The sequence below is a fragment of the Myotis myotis genome, unplaced genomic scaffold (genome assembly GCF_014108235.1).
Source record: "Myotis myotis isolate mMyoMyo1 unplaced genomic scaffold, mMyoMyo1.p scaffold_m19_p_9, whole genome shotgun sequence".
Classification (NCBI taxonomy): Eukaryota; Metazoa; Chordata; class Mammalia; order Chiroptera; family Vespertilionidae; genus Myotis; species Myotis myotis.
The window spans coordinates 92,235,329-92,251,905 of record NW_023416401.1 but is presented as its reverse complement, the minus strand read 5'-3'; the positions used below and the strand labels follow the sequence as shown (position 1 = coordinate 92,251,905).

At 65.6% G+C, this 16,577-nt stretch overlaps 1 protein-coding gene across 2 annotated transcripts; it reads left to right on the top strand.

Annotated features, from left to right (window-relative positions):
• The first annotated feature begins 1,238 nt into the window (after positions 1 to 1,238).
• HELZ2 (helicase with zinc finger 2) lies at positions 1,239 to 14,990 on the top strand. Of its 2 annotated transcripts, XM_036321861.1 has the most exons (20): positions 1,239 to 1,307; positions 2,186 to 3,382; positions 3,670 to 3,853; positions 3,931 to 4,038; positions 4,417 to 4,928; positions 5,016 to 5,657; positions 6,261 to 7,044; positions 7,243 to 7,318; positions 7,398 to 11,175; positions 11,342 to 11,496; positions 11,586 to 11,717; positions 11,791 to 11,952; positions 12,032 to 12,179; positions 12,312 to 12,428; positions 12,501 to 12,693; positions 12,843 to 12,977; positions 13,097 to 13,315; positions 13,454 to 13,610; positions 13,693 to 13,860; positions 13,945 to 14,990. In XM_036321861.1, exons 2-20 carry the CDS (start codon positions 2,367 to 2,369, stop codon positions 14,067 to 14,069), a joined length of 8,811 nt encoding a protein of 2,936 aa, XP_036177754.1. In that variant the 5' UTR covers positions 1,239 to 1,307; positions 2,186 to 2,366; the 3' UTR covers positions 14,070 to 14,990. The 2 variants fall into 2 exon arrangements, with proteins under 2 accessions (XP_036177754.1, XP_036177755.1); XM_036321862.1 differs by lacking the exon at positions 12,312 to 12,428.
• Positions 14,991 to 16,577: the final 1,587 nt, after the last annotated feature.

The window sequence follows — 16,577 nt, the reverse complement described above, 5'->3', positions numbered from 1 at the left end:
CTCATGATTGCTTTGGCTATTGGGGTCTTCTGTGGTCAAAATCATTTTTAGGATCTTTGTTTCTATTTCTATTTAGGAAGAATCACCATCTTTGTGTGACATTAGGTCTCCTTGTCCAAGAACTAGCCTTTCGCTCCACTCTTCCGAGTATCCATTGTGCCTCTCGGGACATTTCTGCTTCCTTGCGTATTTCTTGTTGAGCTTATTCCTGGGTCTTTTGTTGCTGCTGGTATTTACAGAGTGTTTTCCTCTATTTTGTTCTGAAACGCTGTGGCTAGAGGCCACTGGCATGATTGTGAGTGGCGTGCCCAGCGCAGCTCCTGACTTTACTGGAAGCTTGCATTCTGTCCTTCCCGAGAGGATGCCGACCTTGGGTCAGCACAGAGGCATTTCATTGTCTGAGGGACAGTCTTGTTGCAAGATCTATTGCTGTGTGAGAAATCGCCTCAAAACTTGGTGGCTTAAAACAATAATAAACATTTATTATCTCACAGTTGGGAGTGGCTTGGCTGGTGGCTCAGGCGTGGGGTCTCATGAGGTTGCAGTCAAGCGGGGCTGGGGTGGAGCTGCCTGAAGGGGGGTCGCTAGCACAGCTCTCGCAGGCGACAGCCTCCTCCTGGTGCTGCTGGAGCCAGCAGCGGTCCCCAGGCGGCCTTTCCCGGGCCAGGGCGCTGTGCAAGGGTGCGACTCTCAGGGGGCTCATCCTCGGGGAGGTCCGGGCTTCGAGCTGCAGGTCTCCTCCGTTTTCTCAAGTGGGGTGAGGGTGGACCTTGCACAGAGAGTTGAGGGGAGTCCAATGCAATTAGCTCCCCTTCCTGCTGTGTAGACTGGGGGGCTCTCCATTTCCAGGCCCTGCCTCGGTCCAAACATCCTTGGTGCATTTTAAGGCTTGGATACATCAGAGCCTCCCCAGGTAAGAAGAGCCTCCCCACGGAGGCCCCGCCCCAGGCAGGAGGGAAGGGCCCCCTTGATCCAGACTGACTGGTGCCTTTCAAAGAGGTGGGGGCCGCACCCGGCCCCATCGTGCCCCTCCCGCGGGGATCCCCGCCAGCCCAGACGCCCCCTGGGCGCCCCCTCCCGCCTGGCGCTGGACTCGGGGCGGGGCGCTGCAGCCTCCGGACCAGGGTTCGAATCCTGGGCGCTGGCGGGCGGGCGGGGCGCCACGGCTCGGGGCGGCGCCGCGAGGGGGGCGGGGTGGGGGCGGGGCGGGGGCAGTGAGGTAATTTCCGCGCTCGGGCGTCAGAGGTTTGAGTCACCCCGGGGGCAGAATCGAAAGTGATCCCGCGGCGGGCGCGGCCGAATGGGTGGTGAGTGCGGGGATGCGGGTCTGAGCTGTGGGGGCAGCTCCCTGAGCGCGCGTGGGGGTGCCTGGGATGGGGGCTCCCGGGATCGGGGGAGGAGGTGCTAGCGGGCGGGGGGCCGGTGCCGGGGACCCCGAGGCAGCCTGGAGATGGGGACTCAGCCGCGACCCCTGCCCACAACAGCGCAGCCTCCTCGCCCTGCGCCTGGGGGGGGGGGGAATCTCTGGACCCCAAGTTCCCCCCCTTCGGTCTTGTGCTCACCGCGCCCGCTGTCCCGGCTTCTGAACATCCATCCGGCTTGGGGTCTCCACCAGCCGCTGCTGCGGGACTAAGTTTCCACTGGAGCCAGGCCGGCTCTGACCCCCGCTGCCCTCCGCCCACTTCCTCCTGGAGGTCTCGGTCACCCCGGGTGCCCTGGAAAGTGCTCTCTAGGGGAAGCCAGCAGCCTGGTGGAAGCCAGTTCCCCTTTCTGATTTAGGCTCCCCCGGGAGCCCCAGGGAACCCGGGGAACCCCTTGTCCTTCTGGAGCTGATGCCGACCGTGCTGCCTGGGCAGCCCCTTGCCCCGCCCACAAGGCTCTGCCCCAAGGGGAGGAAGCCAGTCCCCTCCAGACACATGTGGGGGGCACCGTCCCCAGGAGCCAACTGTCCCTTCACAGAACAGGGGTGGTGGGCCTCAGACCAGGCAGGAGACGGGACCTATAGGGCCAGGAGGGTGGGGGTGGGGGGCTCAGAGGCCCTGTGGGGGGCACCGTCCCCAGACGCAGCCGGCTGGCTCCTGAGCGGGGCCGAGAGACCCTTCAGAGAGGGTGGGTCTGGGCTGGGTCCAGGCCAGTGGGCCCAGCCACCTTGGCCCTAACCACCCTCTGCTCCTGTCCTGTCCAGAACTCTCCGGCTCCGCCTCCTCGGCACCTTGGGGGGGCGGTGTGTCCGAGCCCTGACCTCAGCCCGACCTGGCTCTTGGCTTCTCCTGTCCCACACATCTCCTCGAGAGCGGATAGCCCCCGAGGACCAGCGGAGCCCTGAGCCTCGGACGCCACCCCGCAGGGCCAGGCCAGCTTTAGAGATGGTGTCCCCGGGGTCTGGCCCATGGCGCACCGGCCCCACTGCCACCAAGGAGCCGTCCCTGGCCAGGCTGTACAGCCAGGTGGACCTGTGCCTGGGCTGCTCCCGCTGCACTCAGCGCCTCAATGAGAGCACCTACCTCCTGCGCCGGGTGGAGCACAGCTGCCCCCGTGAGATCCTGCTGGCCCGCTCCAAGCGAGCTGCCAAGAGCAGGGTCTGGCGCAAGGTGGACCGCCGGCCCAGCTTCCCGCGGCCGGCACGGTATGAGGTCTGCCGCTACTACAGCCCTGGGCTGGGCTGCCGGCGGCACCGAAACCAGTGCACCTTTGCCCGAAGCCCCGAGGAGGCGCTGGTCTGGACCTTTGAGCGCGAGCACAATGTCCACCGCCTATGGTTGAAGGCAGCGGTGAAGGGTGGCGGGGCCCAGGGCGAGCTGCGCAGCCCCGCTGACACCATCCGAGAGGAGTTTGGCGGCCACTTCCAGCTGCTCTGCTGCCACTGCTTCCGGCACTGCCCGCCACACATCAGCCCCGTGGACGCCCAGGGGCGCTGCCCCAGACATGGAACCTGCCCCTCACTCCTGACCCACATGAGCTCTGAGGGCCGCAAGCAGCAGGTGGTGGAAGTGCGGCCACAGCCCCAGTACCGCCAGCCGCTGGCCTATTGCATGTATGTGGGGCGCGGGCGGCCATGCCGCCACGGGGCGTCCCGCTGCCAGTACGCCCACAGCGCTGTGGAGATGGCCGTGTGGGAGGCTGAGCAGCTGGGTGGGCTCCAGCGGATGGACCTGCTCACACTCCCTGCCCCCAGGGGGGGTGGGCACAGAGCCCCCCCCTACCAGCCTCCTGCACTCCAGCTGTACTGCCATGCCTGCCTGGTCACCTGCCGCTCCCAGGAGGCCTTCGAGAACCACTGCTCATCCCAGGAGCATGCTCAGATGGTGGCCCAGGGCCAGGCCATGGCCTGGGAGTACCGGAGCCCGCCCACCGGGCTCTCCACCTTTGAGCTCTGCCCCAGGTAAGGCCTGTGTTCGGGGCTTGGGGAGGGGGATGACCCACCTTCAGCCAGAACCAGGAGCTCCTTGTGCCCTCGGTGTGACTGGCTGGCACTTCGTCCACCTCAGGTGGGCAAGGGAGGTCTGTGGAGGTGGCTTCTGCTGGCCTTGGCCTGTGGGCACAGTAGTGGACAGGTTGGAGGAGGTCCCGCCCCCGCCCCACCCCCGCCTGGAATCTACTCCTGCTCCCCGACACAGGCCTCTTTTAGGCTGAGGGGTCTCACCCCGGGGGCCTGCTGACCTCCCTCAGGCCCGACCTCTGTGAGTATGGGGACATCTGCACCAAGGCACATTCGGAGCAGGAGCTGCAAGAGTGGGAGCGGCGGGTGCAGACGGCAGAGCTGCGGGAGCAGGCGGCCTGGCAGGAGGGGCTGGTGTCCTACCGAGAGCGGCTGCTGGCCGAGTACCAGCGCAGCAGCAGGGAGGTCCTGGTGGTGAGTGGGGCCTCGCGAGTGGGCCAGGGTGGGCATGGCCAGGGCCACCCTGCTGATGGCCTGGCTTCCCTGTGCAGTTGGCTGAGACTGTTGATGGTGTGTCCGTCACCTGCCACCAGCCCCTGGTGCATCAGGCCCAGGAGAGGAAAATTCAGCACAGCTGGACGTTCGTGATCCACTCCGAGGTGAGGGGTCCGCATAGCCCTGAGTTGGCTGGGGTCTGGAGCCACTGCCCTGCACCGTGTCCCCCATGTGTGTGTGTGTGAGGAGTCTCTGTGCCCGGGGTCGTGGGGTTATTTTGTCGAGTGTCTGGCAGAGAGCAAGGGTCTGGGCCGGTTACCACCATGACTCTGCGCATCCCATGCTGCCTTCCCTTGCTCTGCATGCATGGGGCCCTCCTGGGCAGGTTCTGTGACCCCCCATGCGGGGGACACTGCGGTTCAGAGAGGCTGATCCTGCTGGGATCACAGCAGGAAGCGCAGCGCTGAGAGGGGCCTGTGTCAGCCTGGACCTTAGTGGGTGAGAGGGCCTCTCGCGCCACCTCACCATCCATTTTCTCCCAGGAGCCCTTGCAACATGTGGCCCTGCTCAAGCAGGAGCCGGGAGCAGACTTCTCGCTGGAGGCCCCCTGCCTCCCGCCGGGCCGGGTGTATGCACAGGGGGAGCGCTTCCGGGTGTCTGGCTGCCCAACCGAGTTCCGGGTGGCCGTGCGTGTGCAGAGCACCTCCTTTGGCACCTTCGAGCAGTGGGTGGTCTTCGACTTTGGCCGCAGGCCAGCCCTGCTGCAGAAGCTGGAGTTGCAGCTGGGTCAGGAGCACCACCCAGGGGGGACACTAGCCCCTGGCCACCATGAGGAGCTGGAGCGCTGGCACACTGGCAACCGCCACGTGGTCCCTGGTGTGGAGCGCACAGCAGAGCAGGCAGCCCTGATAGCCAAGTACAAGGTGCCGGCGCTGGCCCTGGAGTTCCGCCGCGGCGGCCCGGCCCCAGGCCCCCTGTCCTGTGCCAACTACCGGCAGAGGATGCACCAGTTCCTCTATGAGGAGGAGGCTACGCAGCAGCAGCTGGTGGCCAAGTACGTGGGGCAGCGTGTGTGGGCGGTGCTGGGATGCTGGCTGCAAAGAGGTGGCCTTGGTCAGCTGACCCACATCCTCCCCACTAGGCTGAACCTCCGGGGCCGTGTGTCCCTGAAAACCTCACTGCAGACGCCAGCCCTGGGCATGCTCTTCCCGCCACCGGGAGCTCTCTACGCCGAGGTCCCCATCCCCGCCTCCCTGACACCAGACACAGACCAGGGCTTTCTGCTGGGCCGGGCGGTCAGCACGGCGCTCGTGGCCCCTGTGTCCTCACCTGGCCACACGGTGTTCGAGGTTCGGCTGGAGACCCGGGCCAGCTTGGAGCAGGCGCGGTGGCTGCTGCTCCCCGCCCACTGCTGTGTGGCCCTGGGCTTGCAGCCTGAGGCCAGCCCCCTGCTGGAGGTGCAGTTCCAGGTTGACCTGCTGACCTTCCGCCTCTGGCATGAGGCAGTGGACGCACTGCCCGAGGAGCGCCTGGTGGTACCCTACCTGCCAGCCTGCGCCCTGCCCCGCCTGCGTCCCAGTCCGCCTGCGTTGCATGGCAACCACAAACAGAAGTTGGCGGTGGAGTTTATCGCAAGCAGCAGCCCTGAGGGCACGCGGCCCGTGGCCCCGCTGCTTATCTATGGCCCTTTTGGCACAGGCAAGACCTACACACTGGCCATGGCCTCCCTGGAGGTCATCCGACAGCCCCACACCAAGGTGCTCATCTGCACACACACCAACAGGTGAGCCCAGAGCTGCTGCTGTCTGGGCTGGGTGAGTACTGCTGAGGTGGTGTGACCCCAAGAGAAAAGGAGGACCCCAGGCCTAGGGCTCTGGCTGGTTCCCAGGTTCATTGGAGGCCTGAGAGGCTAGATCGGATGTGCCCAGGCTGTCTGGGCACTGGTGGAGTGGAGCCTGGGCGGGGCTGCCCAGTGCATCCATGGAGTGAGTCCCAGTCGCTTCCATCTTTGGGATTCTCCCTGGTAAACGGTCAGTCCTGGGCTGAAAGGGACAGGGGACGTCTATGCTTCAGGCACAGTCCCAGTGTCCTGGGGTTGGGGTCTGCTGTCGGGGTGTAGGGCTGTGGGTGCCTCTGCAGAGGCTCTAGATGCGGTGGAGGGGGGTAAGGGTGGGCGGGGGTGTGGGTAGGACGAGGCAGGGCCCACCAGCACTTTCTGGGGCAAGGTTCCACTGTCACTTTTAAGGGACATGCAGATGTAAGCTCCGTCGGGCAGGCCACAGGTCAGTCTGCCTCATGTGAGCCCCTGGCATCCTGCAGGGCCAGGCGCACGGTAGGCACTTTAGCAGACAGCTGTTGAGGCCCCTTGTGCCCTTCTCCCCCTCAGCGCGGCCGACATCTACATCCAGGAGCATTTCCACAGCTATGTGAGCAGCGGCCACCCCGAGGCCACACCACTGCGGGTGATGTATACGGACCGCCCGCCGAGCCAGACGGACGCAGCCACGTTACAGTACTGCTGCCTGACGGAGGACCGCCGGGCCTTCCGCCCGCCCACACGCGCTGAGCTGGAGCAGCACCGCATTGTGGTGGCCACCACCTCGCAGGCCCGCGAGCTCAGAGTGCCTGCTGGCTTCTTCTCGCACATCCTCATTGACGAGGCCGCCCAGATGCTGGAGTGCGAGGCGCTCACCCCACTGCGCTACGCCCTGCCAGGCACCCGCGTGGTGCTGGCCGGGGACCACATGCAAGTCACACCCCGGCTCTTCAGTGTGGCCAGGGCACAGGCGGCCGGCCACACGCTGCTGTACCGTCTGTTTCAGCTCTACCAGCAGCAGACACACGAGGTTGCCCAGCGCAGCCGCATCATCTTCCATGAGAACTATCGTTCCACGGAGGCCATCATCACCTTCGTCTCGCGACACTTCTACCTGGCCAAGGGCACGCCCATCCACGCCCGCGGCAAGGTCCCGCGCCACCCCCGGCACTACCCGCTCATGTTCTGCCACGTGGCGGGCAACCCCGAGCGTGACCTGTCCCTGACATCCTGGCTCAACACCGCCGAGGTCCTCCAGGTTGCTGAGCAGGTGCAGGAGTTCTACAGCGCCTGGCCCCACTGCTGGGGCAGCCGCGAGCAGAGGCACATCTGTGTAGTGTCCCACGGCGCCCAGGTAAGCCCAGTCGTGGGGCAGCTCCACCCACTGCCCACATGACGTGGCCTCTCATTGTGGTCTTCACAGCCTCAGTTTCCCCTTCTGTAGAGGGGCTGAGGAATCATCTCCCCGTGCTTGGCACCAGGTGCTGGGCGTGGTCGTTGGGGGCCCTCCTTGTGCTCCTCTGGGTCTGCTGATGTGGTCGTGTGTCTCCAGGTGAGTGTGCTGAGGCAGGAGCTGAGGCGGAGGGACCTGGGCCAGGTGTCTGTGGGCAGCTTTGAGATCCTGCCAGGTGGGTGGTCAGGGTAAGGGTGAGGTGGGTTGAGGCGGGGCTGCTCCCCCAGCCTGGCCTGACCGTGCCCCGCCCACAGGCCGGGAGTTCCGGGTGGTGGTGCTGAGCACAGTCCACAGCCGCCAGAGCCTGCAGAGCCCGGGCGCGCCGGCCCTGGAGTTCTTCACGGACGCCCGCGTGCTCAACACCATCATGACCCGCGCCCAGTCCCAGGTGGTGGCGGTGGGGGATGCCGTGGCCCTCTGCTCCTTCGGGGCCTGCAGCAAGCTCTGGAAGAGCTTCATCCGCGAGTGTGTGGAGCATCGCAGCGTCCACCCCGAGGGCTTATCGCTGGAGCACATTGAGCAGGCCGTTGTCCAGAGGCAGCGCTGGGCCCACTGCCTGCAGCCCGCAGCCCCGCCGGCGGAGGAGCCTGTGGCAGTGGTGGCTGAGGACACGGTCCCAGTGGAGGGGGCAGCAGGGGCCCCAGCCACAGAGCACGCGGCTATGGCCGAGGCCAAAGAGGGTGGATCCCTGGCCAGCACCTCAGTGGTTGGGGACGTGGCCGCAAAGAACGCAGAGGCTGGGGACATAGCTTCAGGGTCTGCGTCCAGGGGGTGCCCAGCAGGTGCGGATGGAGTGCCACCAGGGAACCCGGCCGACGTGGTGGCAGGGCCGGCGGCCACAGAGAGCGAGGACCCCGAGGACCCCGAGTCTGACTTTTGGCCCTCCGACGGGGAGCTTGGCGCCGACGACTCCATCCTGCAGGAGCTGCTGGACGAGAGCCGGAACGTGACGGTGACCGTGCGGGAGGACGGGCTGCTGGACACCGTGGCCAGGCCTGCGTCCCCACAGCAGTCCCGGCAGTATGTGAACCTGCCGCCCGACGCACTGCGGAAGCTGCTGCGCTCGGAGCCCCAGCTGCACCACAGATGTGCCTTCGTGCAGGAGACCTTCGAGCGGGCAACGGCCGTGCCGCTGGACGACACGGGGCCCGGCCCCATCCAGCTCCGGGGCCGCTTGCACTGCGGGATGGCCTTCAGCGGGGACGAGGTGCTGGTCAAGGTCCTCGGCGGCGAAAGGGGCCTGTCGGGGCGGCCGCAGGGCCGCGTGCTGGGCGTGCTGAAGAGGCGGCGCAGCGATCTGGTGTTTGTGTGCCGCATGGATGAGTGGGACTCACGCATCATGACCCCCATCGACGGCTCTGTGACCAAGATCTTTGTGGCCGACCTGAAGGACCCGCTGCAGGTGCCCATCCACCGCTTCCTGCAGGGCCGCGTGCAGAGGGTGGGGTACGAACGGCTCACGGCCCAGGCCAGGCGCCACCGGCTCTTCTGGGTGCGCATTGTGGTCTGGCGGGAGCGCTTCTACTACCCGCTGGGCATAGTGCTGGAGGTGCTGCCCGAGGTTACCACCTGGGAGCAGGGCCTCCGAATTCTGGACCTGGAGTACGGCCTCAGGGAGCCCTCGCCAGACCCGGCTGTGGTCTCCAAGGTGCTGCAGAAATACTGCGCAGAGCTCGGCCGGGCGCCAGGTTGCCGGGACGACTGCCGCAGCTTCCTGACCTTCACCGTGGACCCCCAGGGTGCCCGCAGCCTGGACGACGCCCTCAGTGTGCGGGACTTGGGCTCCAGGTACGAAGTGGCTGTGCACATTGCCGACGTGGCCAGCTTCATGCCCAGGGATGGGGCGCTGGACGTGGAGGCCCGAAGACGGGGCACTGCATTCTATGCCCCCAACCGGGAGCCGACGCCCATGCTGCCTGCTGGCCTCTGCCAGGACGTGCTCAGCCTCCTCCCAGGCAAGGACCGCTTCGCCATCTCTCTTTTCCTCACCTTCGAGAAGGGCAGTGACCAGCTCAAGAGCCTGCGCTTCGCACCCTCTGTGATCCGCTCCGATCGCCAGCTATCCTACGAGGAAGCTGAGCAGGTGATCAGGGGGCAGCTGGGGGCCGCCCTGGAGCTGCCCGCCCGCCTGGACTCCGTGGACGCCTGCATTCTGGCTGCGTGCCACTTCGCCCGGGTGCTGCGCCGACGCCGTTTGCAGGCGGCCTGGCACTACGAGCAGCCTGATGAGGACAGCGCGCTGGGCTTCCGTGCGGCCCACGCCATGGTCAAAGAGTACATGATCCAGTTCAACAGCCTGGTGGCCGAGTTCCTGGTGGGCAGTGAGCGCACCCGGACGGCCACACCATTGCGATGGCAGCCCACGCCCAGCGGCCACCAGCTTGAAGCCGTGAGCGAGAAGTACGGAGAGCTGGTGCCTTTATCGCTTCACCTGAGACACCACCTTCGGGGGCGCGGCACCCCCCTTAAGCAGCTCCACCTGCTGGCTTCCCTCTGGAGGCACATCCAGCTTGCTGCCCACGCCCAGGACTTCGGCCTGCTGGCCGACCTCATCACCACGGATGACATGCACCCCTCGCTGGCTGCCGCGGGTCTGGACTTCCGCAAGGCCCTGGGCCGCTCTGTCTTCGGCCGCTCCAGCCAGGGTGAGCGGCAACCGGCCAGTCACTACTCGCTGCAGGTGGACTGGTACACCTGGGCCACCTCGCCCATCCGCAGGTACCTGGACGTGGTGCTGCAGCGGCAGATTCTGCTGGCACTGGGCCAGGGGGGCTCTGCCTACTCTGCCAGAGACATCAACGGGCTCTGCCAAGACTTCAGCCGCCAGCACGCACGTGCCCAGAGCTACCAGCGTCGGGCCTGCAGCCTGCACCTGGCCACGCGGCTCAAGGCCCAGCCGCGCCAGAAGCTGGGCTTTGTGGTGGATGTGGAATTGGGTGCTCGCTGCTTTAAGCTGCTCTTCCCGGTCAACCGGGAGACCCTGCCTGACCCCTGCCCTATTTACTACCGCTCCCTACAGCTGGCTAAGCACCCGCACCACCTGGTGAGCCAGCTGGGCCTGCGGCTTGAATGGCGACGCCGTGTCTACTCGGTGATGCCGAATGGGCCATGTCCCCCACTGCCCGGCGCCCTGCTGGACCTGCACACCTGGCCCGTGGACACTGCCCTGTGGCAGCAGTTGCTGGAGCTGGTGGAGGAGCAGCGGTGGCCGGAGGTGGCTGCCCGTGTGCAGGAGCAGGGCAGTGCCAAGCCGCCGCAGCGGGAGCTGGGGCAGGTGTCACGCAGCCGCTGTGGCCACTTTGTGGAGGTGGCCCGGGAGCTGGTTAGTGGGGACACGCTGAAGGTGCAGCTCAGCGCCACGCTGCATCGGGGAATTCTGGTGCCAGCCCTGCAGCTGTGGCTCGTGGCCCCGGGCCTCAGCCTGTGCCTGGAGCACGTGGAGCGGGCCGGTGACTGCTTCTCGGGCCGTGTGCCGCAGGCCGGGCGGGACCGCTGCCGCAGCGTGGAGGACTACTGCCTCATGTGGGAGCCGTTTTGCTCCCTGGAGTCGGCCACCAGCGCCGTGGCCGAGAGCGACACCATCACGCTGCAGCAAGTGCGCATCACCTGGGACGCGGAGCGGACGGAGCAGGGGCAGCTCCAGGGCAGCTTCCGCCTGGAGGCCGCCTTCCTCCGGGAGCACAGCATCGACGTCAGTTTTGGCCACTGCTACCTCTGCATCCGGCTTGAGGGGCTTCGGGCTGTGCCCGATGCCAGGATGCCGGACCCTGAAGCCAGCCCTGGCCAGCCGCCCCCTGGGCCCAGCAGCCTGGGCCCCACCCTGAGCATCGACCCGGACACCTACACCTGGGTGGCCCACGGGCTGACGGAGGACTGGGACCCAAATCCAGAGGGCCGTGCCGACCGGCAAGAGGCTGACAAGCAGGTGCACTTCTTCATCCACCACATGGCCATGGAGAAGGTTCCAGAAGAGGTGCTGCGGCCCGGCGCCCCATTCACCATTGAGGTGCTACCAAAGCAGCTACCTGACCTGTGAGTGGCTTCCCCAGGGCCAGAGGCCAGGAAGAGGCCGGTGGGTTGGGGGGTGAAGCCTCCTTGGACTCCCTCTTCTGGGCGGGGCGGCCTGTGGGGCAGTGCTCCCTCCCTGGGAGAGTCCAGTTGAAGTTCCAGTGTCGGTCTCCCCCCCCACATGCCCCAGCCGCAAGGAAGAAGCCGTGCGTGGGCTGAAGGGTGCGTCCCAGCTGGTCATCAACATCGCCCTGGGCCACCCCATCCCCCTGCCCCGCCACCTTCCCCGGCACTCTCCCCGACACCTTCCTGGACACCTTCCTGGCCAGCAGCCCCTTCGTAGAGGTAGGTGGGGAACCTCCAGCTTTCCTGCCCCTTCTTCCTGCCCCGGCCTGCCCTGCACCAGAGCTCAGTGAACCTGGCTCCTTCCTCAGGAATCCCCAGCAGGTTTTTGGAGCGACAGACCTTTGACATCCCTGGAGGCCGCCACAAGCTGAACCCCAGCCAGAACAAGGCCATCAGAGAGGCCCTGAAGAAGCAATTCACCGTCATTCAGGGCCCACCAGGTGGGACCTGCACTGGGGCCAAGGTGCCTGGGCAAGCCGGTGGCGGCGTGGCTCACCTGCTCTCTGCCCACAGGCACAGGGAAGACGGTGGTGGGCTTCCACATCGTGTTCTGGTTTTACAAGTTAAATGAGGAGCCAGTGCTGGCCTGTGGCACTCCCTGCCGGGAGAAGCAGCTGGGGCCCCCCTGCATCTTGTACTGTGGCCCCTCCAACAAGTCGGTGGACGTCGTGGCAGGTGCACTGGGTCAGCCATGGGGGTTGTGCTGGGGACGGCGGGCCCAGGGGACAGCTGCTCACGCCCAGACGGCCCCCAGGAATGCTCCTGAGCAGAAGGGCAGAGCTGAGGCCCCTCCGTGTGTACAGCGAGCAGGCGGAGGCCACCGAGTTCCCAGTGCCGGGCGTGAGCAGCCGGGGCCCGCCCAGGAAGACCCCTCGGGAGGGGAGGCCCAATCAGAGCCTCAGGTGCCGCCTCTCAGTGTCTGTCTAGCTGTCTGTCTGTCTGTCTGTCTCTGGGTGGAGGGGAGAGGCCCAAGCTGTCTGAGGGTCCTGCCTTGGGCTGTGGGCAACACGGGCTTCATGGGGTCCCCCCGCCAGGGCCATCACGCTGCACCACCGGATCCGGCAGTCCTCCAACCCCTACGCGCCCTCCATCAAGGATTTTGACACCCGGCTGCAGAGAGGGGAAGTGTTCCCCGAGGAGGACCTCGCCAGGTAAGCGGCGGAGCCGTGGCGTGGCCTCCTGGTGTGGGGGACCCTGGGTGACCCGACGGCGTCGCTCCGCAGGTATAAGAAGATCCTGGGGAGGGCGAGGAAGTTCGAGCTGGACCGCCACAGCGTCATCCTCTGCACGTGCTCGTGTGCAGCCTCGCCCAGCCTCAAGAACCTGAACGTCCGGCAGATCTTGGTCGATGAGGCGGGCATGGCCACGGAGCCCGAGACCCTCATCCCCCTGGTGAACTTCTCCCACACTGAGAAGGTGAGGCAGGTGCTGATGCCAGACAGGCATCGTCCGGGGGGCCTCACACCTGGATGCAGGGAGCGCATGGAGGGCAGGTTGAGGTGGGGTAGCAGCGGACGTGCTGGGTGCCTCTGGGTCTGGGGGTCAGATCCACACCTGCCCTCCAGGTGGTTCTTCTTGGGGACCACAAGCAGCTGCGGCCTGTGGTCAAGAATGAGCAGCTGCAAAGCCTGGGGCTGGACCGGTCTCTCTTCGAGAGGTACTACAGGGATGCCCACATGCTGGACACGCAGTACCGCATGGTGAGCCACCCCACGCCTGTGCCTCCGACCACTCCCACCTCCTGCATGCACCCTGGCCTTCCCCTGGGACCCAGGGAGGGCGGATGGCAGCCTGTCCCTGGCTCATGTTCTTCCGGCAGCACGAGGGCATCTGCAGCTTCCCTTCCATGGAGTTCTACCAGAAGAAGCTGAAGACCTGGCCGGGCCTGCGGCGGCCGCCCAGCGTCCTGGGCCATGCTGACAAGGAGAGCTGCCCTGTCATCTTTGGCCACGTGCAGGGCCACGAGCAGAGCCTGCTGGTGTCCACAGATGAAGGGAACGAGAACTCCAAGGCCAACCTGGAGGAGGTGGCGGAAGTGGTGAGTGTCAGGTGGTGCCCCTTGGCCAGGAGGGCTTCCTGGAGGAGGAGGCAGAGGAGCTGAGGAAATAGGCGAGGCCCGGGTGCCAGGGCGGGAGGCACCAAGGCCTGTTCCACTAGCACCCCCTCGGTCCTTCAGGTTCGCATCGCCAAACAGCTGACCCTGGACAGGACAGTGGACCCCAAGGACATTGCCATCCTCACGCCCTACAATGCGCAGGCCGCAGAGATCAGCAAGGGCCTCGTGCGTCAGGGTGTCACCGGAGTGGCAGTGTGCTCCATCACCAAGAGCCAGGGTGAGGCTGGAGGCCGGTCCTGGGTAGGGCTCCTGAGCCTTCGGGTCAGGAAGGTGGGCCTCACTGTGGCCCTGGTCCCCAGGGAGTGAGTGGCGCTATGTGCTGGTGAGCACCGTCCGTTCCTGCCCGGAGAGCGACCTGGACCAACGGCCAACGAAGAGCTGGCTGAAGAGGTTCCTGGGCTTCGTTGTAGACCCCAACCAAGTGAATGTGGCCATCACCCGGGCCCAGGAGGGGCTCTGCCTCGTTGGTGAGAGCTGCTGGGGCAGGCCTGGGTGTGGCTGGGCATGGCTGCTGTGGGGGTGGGGCCAGCACTGACTCCTCCGTCTTGCAGGAGACCACCTCCTGCTTCGATGCTGCCCTCTGTGGCGCAGACTCCTGGACTTCTGTGAGGCCCAGCGGAGCCTGGTGCCCGCTGGCCAGGTGCGGGTCCGGAGGAGGCCAGCCGTGCCGGTCTGAAGGGCCCGCCTCAGCCATCCACTGCCCTCAAGCTGCCAGGACGGCCAGGACAAGGCCAAGCCCCCCTGCAGGCTGCCTTGGCCCCGCTCCTCCGGATCCCACGTGCCTTCGTCAGCAGTCGTCGCCGGCTCGGCCTGGCACCCTGCCCCCGGCTGGGCGGGTTTCGGAGGCCCGCCGGTGTGCACATTAGCCGTCTCTGGAGCCTGGCTTTGTCCCGGGGCAGCACGGACTTGAGAAGAAAGAGGAGGTCGGTACTCATCCTCCCGGTTGGCCTTTTACTGCCGCCGTGGTGACCGGAGCATCTCGGGTGGGGCCACGGGGAAGGTTTGGGGTCTGGAAGGAAATCCCAGCTTCTTGGTCTTTGGATGCCATCTCAGCCACACTGGTGCCAGCCATGGAGCTCAGCTTTATTTTCTATTTTTAAATCAACCCAAACTCAGGGCAGAGGAGCTTCCCTGGAAGCCAGGGCCTTTCTCTGCACCCACAGCCCCCCCTGAGGCCACCTCACCTTGACCCCCCCTCCACAGCAGCGCTCCCAAGGGCTGTGGGCAGGGCTGCCATCATCCCCCCCCCATGCTTCCGCCCCCACTCCGCGGGTGGGCCAGGTCCGGACAGCCTGCCCACCTGGTGTGTCAGGAGGCATTGTGTTCTGCCTTCTCTGGAAGCCTCCGACCCCCCGCCGAGTCCGCCCTGAGGCAGCTCTGACCTGGGTCTCGGGGTGATGTTCCCCACGGGCTGGGGCTGCAAAGTGTTGTGTGTCCGAGGAGGGCAGCCCCCGTGGCCTTGCTGCGGGACCATGGGATGGGTCTGTTTCCTCAAGTTTTCTACAAATCAAATCTCTACATTCCGATTTTGTATCTTTTCTTGGACTATTATATGATTGAACATTAACTTTGTTATAAAGGCCACTCTGCTTTGTCACCCCTGAGTGTTTTGAGGCCTGTCTGGGGGCACAGAGGGTAGCCCTTCCTCTTACTTAGGTTGCAAAGGGGCTGTGAGGCTGTCAAGCCATTGTGGCAGGTGCTGGGTGGGGAGCACGGGGAGCACTGAGGACACCGCCGGCTGAGGGTCCTCTGCCAGCACCGAGGAAGCTGGAATGGGAGGGTGAGCCACGCCGGGAGCTGTGTTCAGGTGTTGCAGGTGTGCCCAGCCTCTGAACGCTGATCTTAGGCCCACAGTCTAGGTCCAAAGTCCCCAAGGCTGCCAGCGGGCCCGGTGCCACCCAGGACCTTGGGCACTGCATGGCCCCTGGGGATTGACCTGGGCTCCTCATTCCCCTTGTGTGGCTGAGCCCCCAGGCCTCCCACCCCCACCCCGTAGAGCAGCTGTGGGAAAAGGAAGGTGTGGCCGGGGCCCTGGCAGTGGATGGGTCGGGAGGTCACAGAGAGACAGGCGTGGCAGGCTTTGTGTACCATGTGTCCACTGTGAGGCCCAAAGTGAGTCGATGGGCCCTGCCTGGAAGAGGCCTCTCCATGGCAGCCTCCTCCAAGCACTGAGAAACTTGACCGTGTCTTGTGAAAAACGCTTAAGGAGAGATGAACAGGTGTCTGAGGCAGGGAGTTAAGACCTCACCAACCTGGAGTCAGGGAGGGCTTCCCAGAGGAAGAGGCATTGAAACCCCAAGTGTGCTGTAGGAATCAGGGGGCCGGGGGTGGGGGGTGGGGGCGGGGCGAGGCAGCTACGGGTAGAGGTGAGGCTGGAGGCGGGTCGGGCACAGACCAGCGTCCTGGCCTCAAGGGCTGTACTTAGGAGGTGCAGCAGAGCTGCTTACAGAGTGGGACCTGTGGCCTCTGGGCAGCTGCCTTTCTGGGTGAGGGCGCAAGCCAGGCCTCCAGCAGGAGACACAGAATGAGCTGCGTACCCCCATGCACCTCCCTTGGTGAACCCCACTCCAGCCAGGCCCTCTGTTGTACTGGTATGACTCAGCACAAACCCCAGTCCCTGGTCCCTGGCCTGCTCTTACCCCTGTTCCCTCTATTTCCGAGGAGCATGAGGCCTGGGCTCTGGGACCCCTGCAGGACATGCAGGAGTGCGCCCCATAGCACACGAGGCCAGAGCACGGGGCACACAGAGGGACAGGCCTGGGAGAGGAGCACCCCCGGGCTAAATCCCCACCTGTAAGAGCACCCTGTCCACGCTGGGGGACAGTGCTGGGGCTTCTCCGGCAGAGTTGGGGACCCCCTTCACCAAACCACTTCTCGGCCAGTGGGAGAGAGGCTGTTTCCCATCATCCCTGACCACACGATTCTCCAGTGACCACGTGGTGACCATCCTCCTCAGCCATGGCCAGGGACATAGGGCTGTCCCTCCTGGAGCTGGTGTCCAAGCCGCAGGAGCAGGTGGACACTGACGTCCACATTACCTTTGTCAGAGTGAGCGTGCGCACGGGGAGGGGCACTGCTGGGCGCCCGGGGTCACAGGACCACTGCAGGGCAAGGGCAGACTATCAAGGCAACATCAAGGGGGTGGTCACCCACAGGGGGCTGGACAGCAGGAGTTGGTGGGGAG

What these genes read in the sequence shown, in the direction of transcription:
- HELZ2 (XM_036321861.1), top strand. Translation starts at nt 2,367, where the DNA reads ATGGTGTCCCCGGGGTCTGGCCCATGGCGCACCGGCCCCACTGCCACC. An exon ending in CAGCAGCAGCTGGTGGCCAA is followed by an intron (nt 4,929 to 5,015) that starts GTACGTGGGGCA and finishes CCTCCCCACTAG; the next exon opens with GCTGAACCTCCGGGGCCGTG. An exon ending in CCAGCAGCCCCTTCGTAGAG is followed by an intron (nt 11,497 to 11,585) that starts GTAGGTGGGGAA and finishes CTCCTTCCTCAG; the next exon opens with GAATCCCCAGCAGGTTTTTG.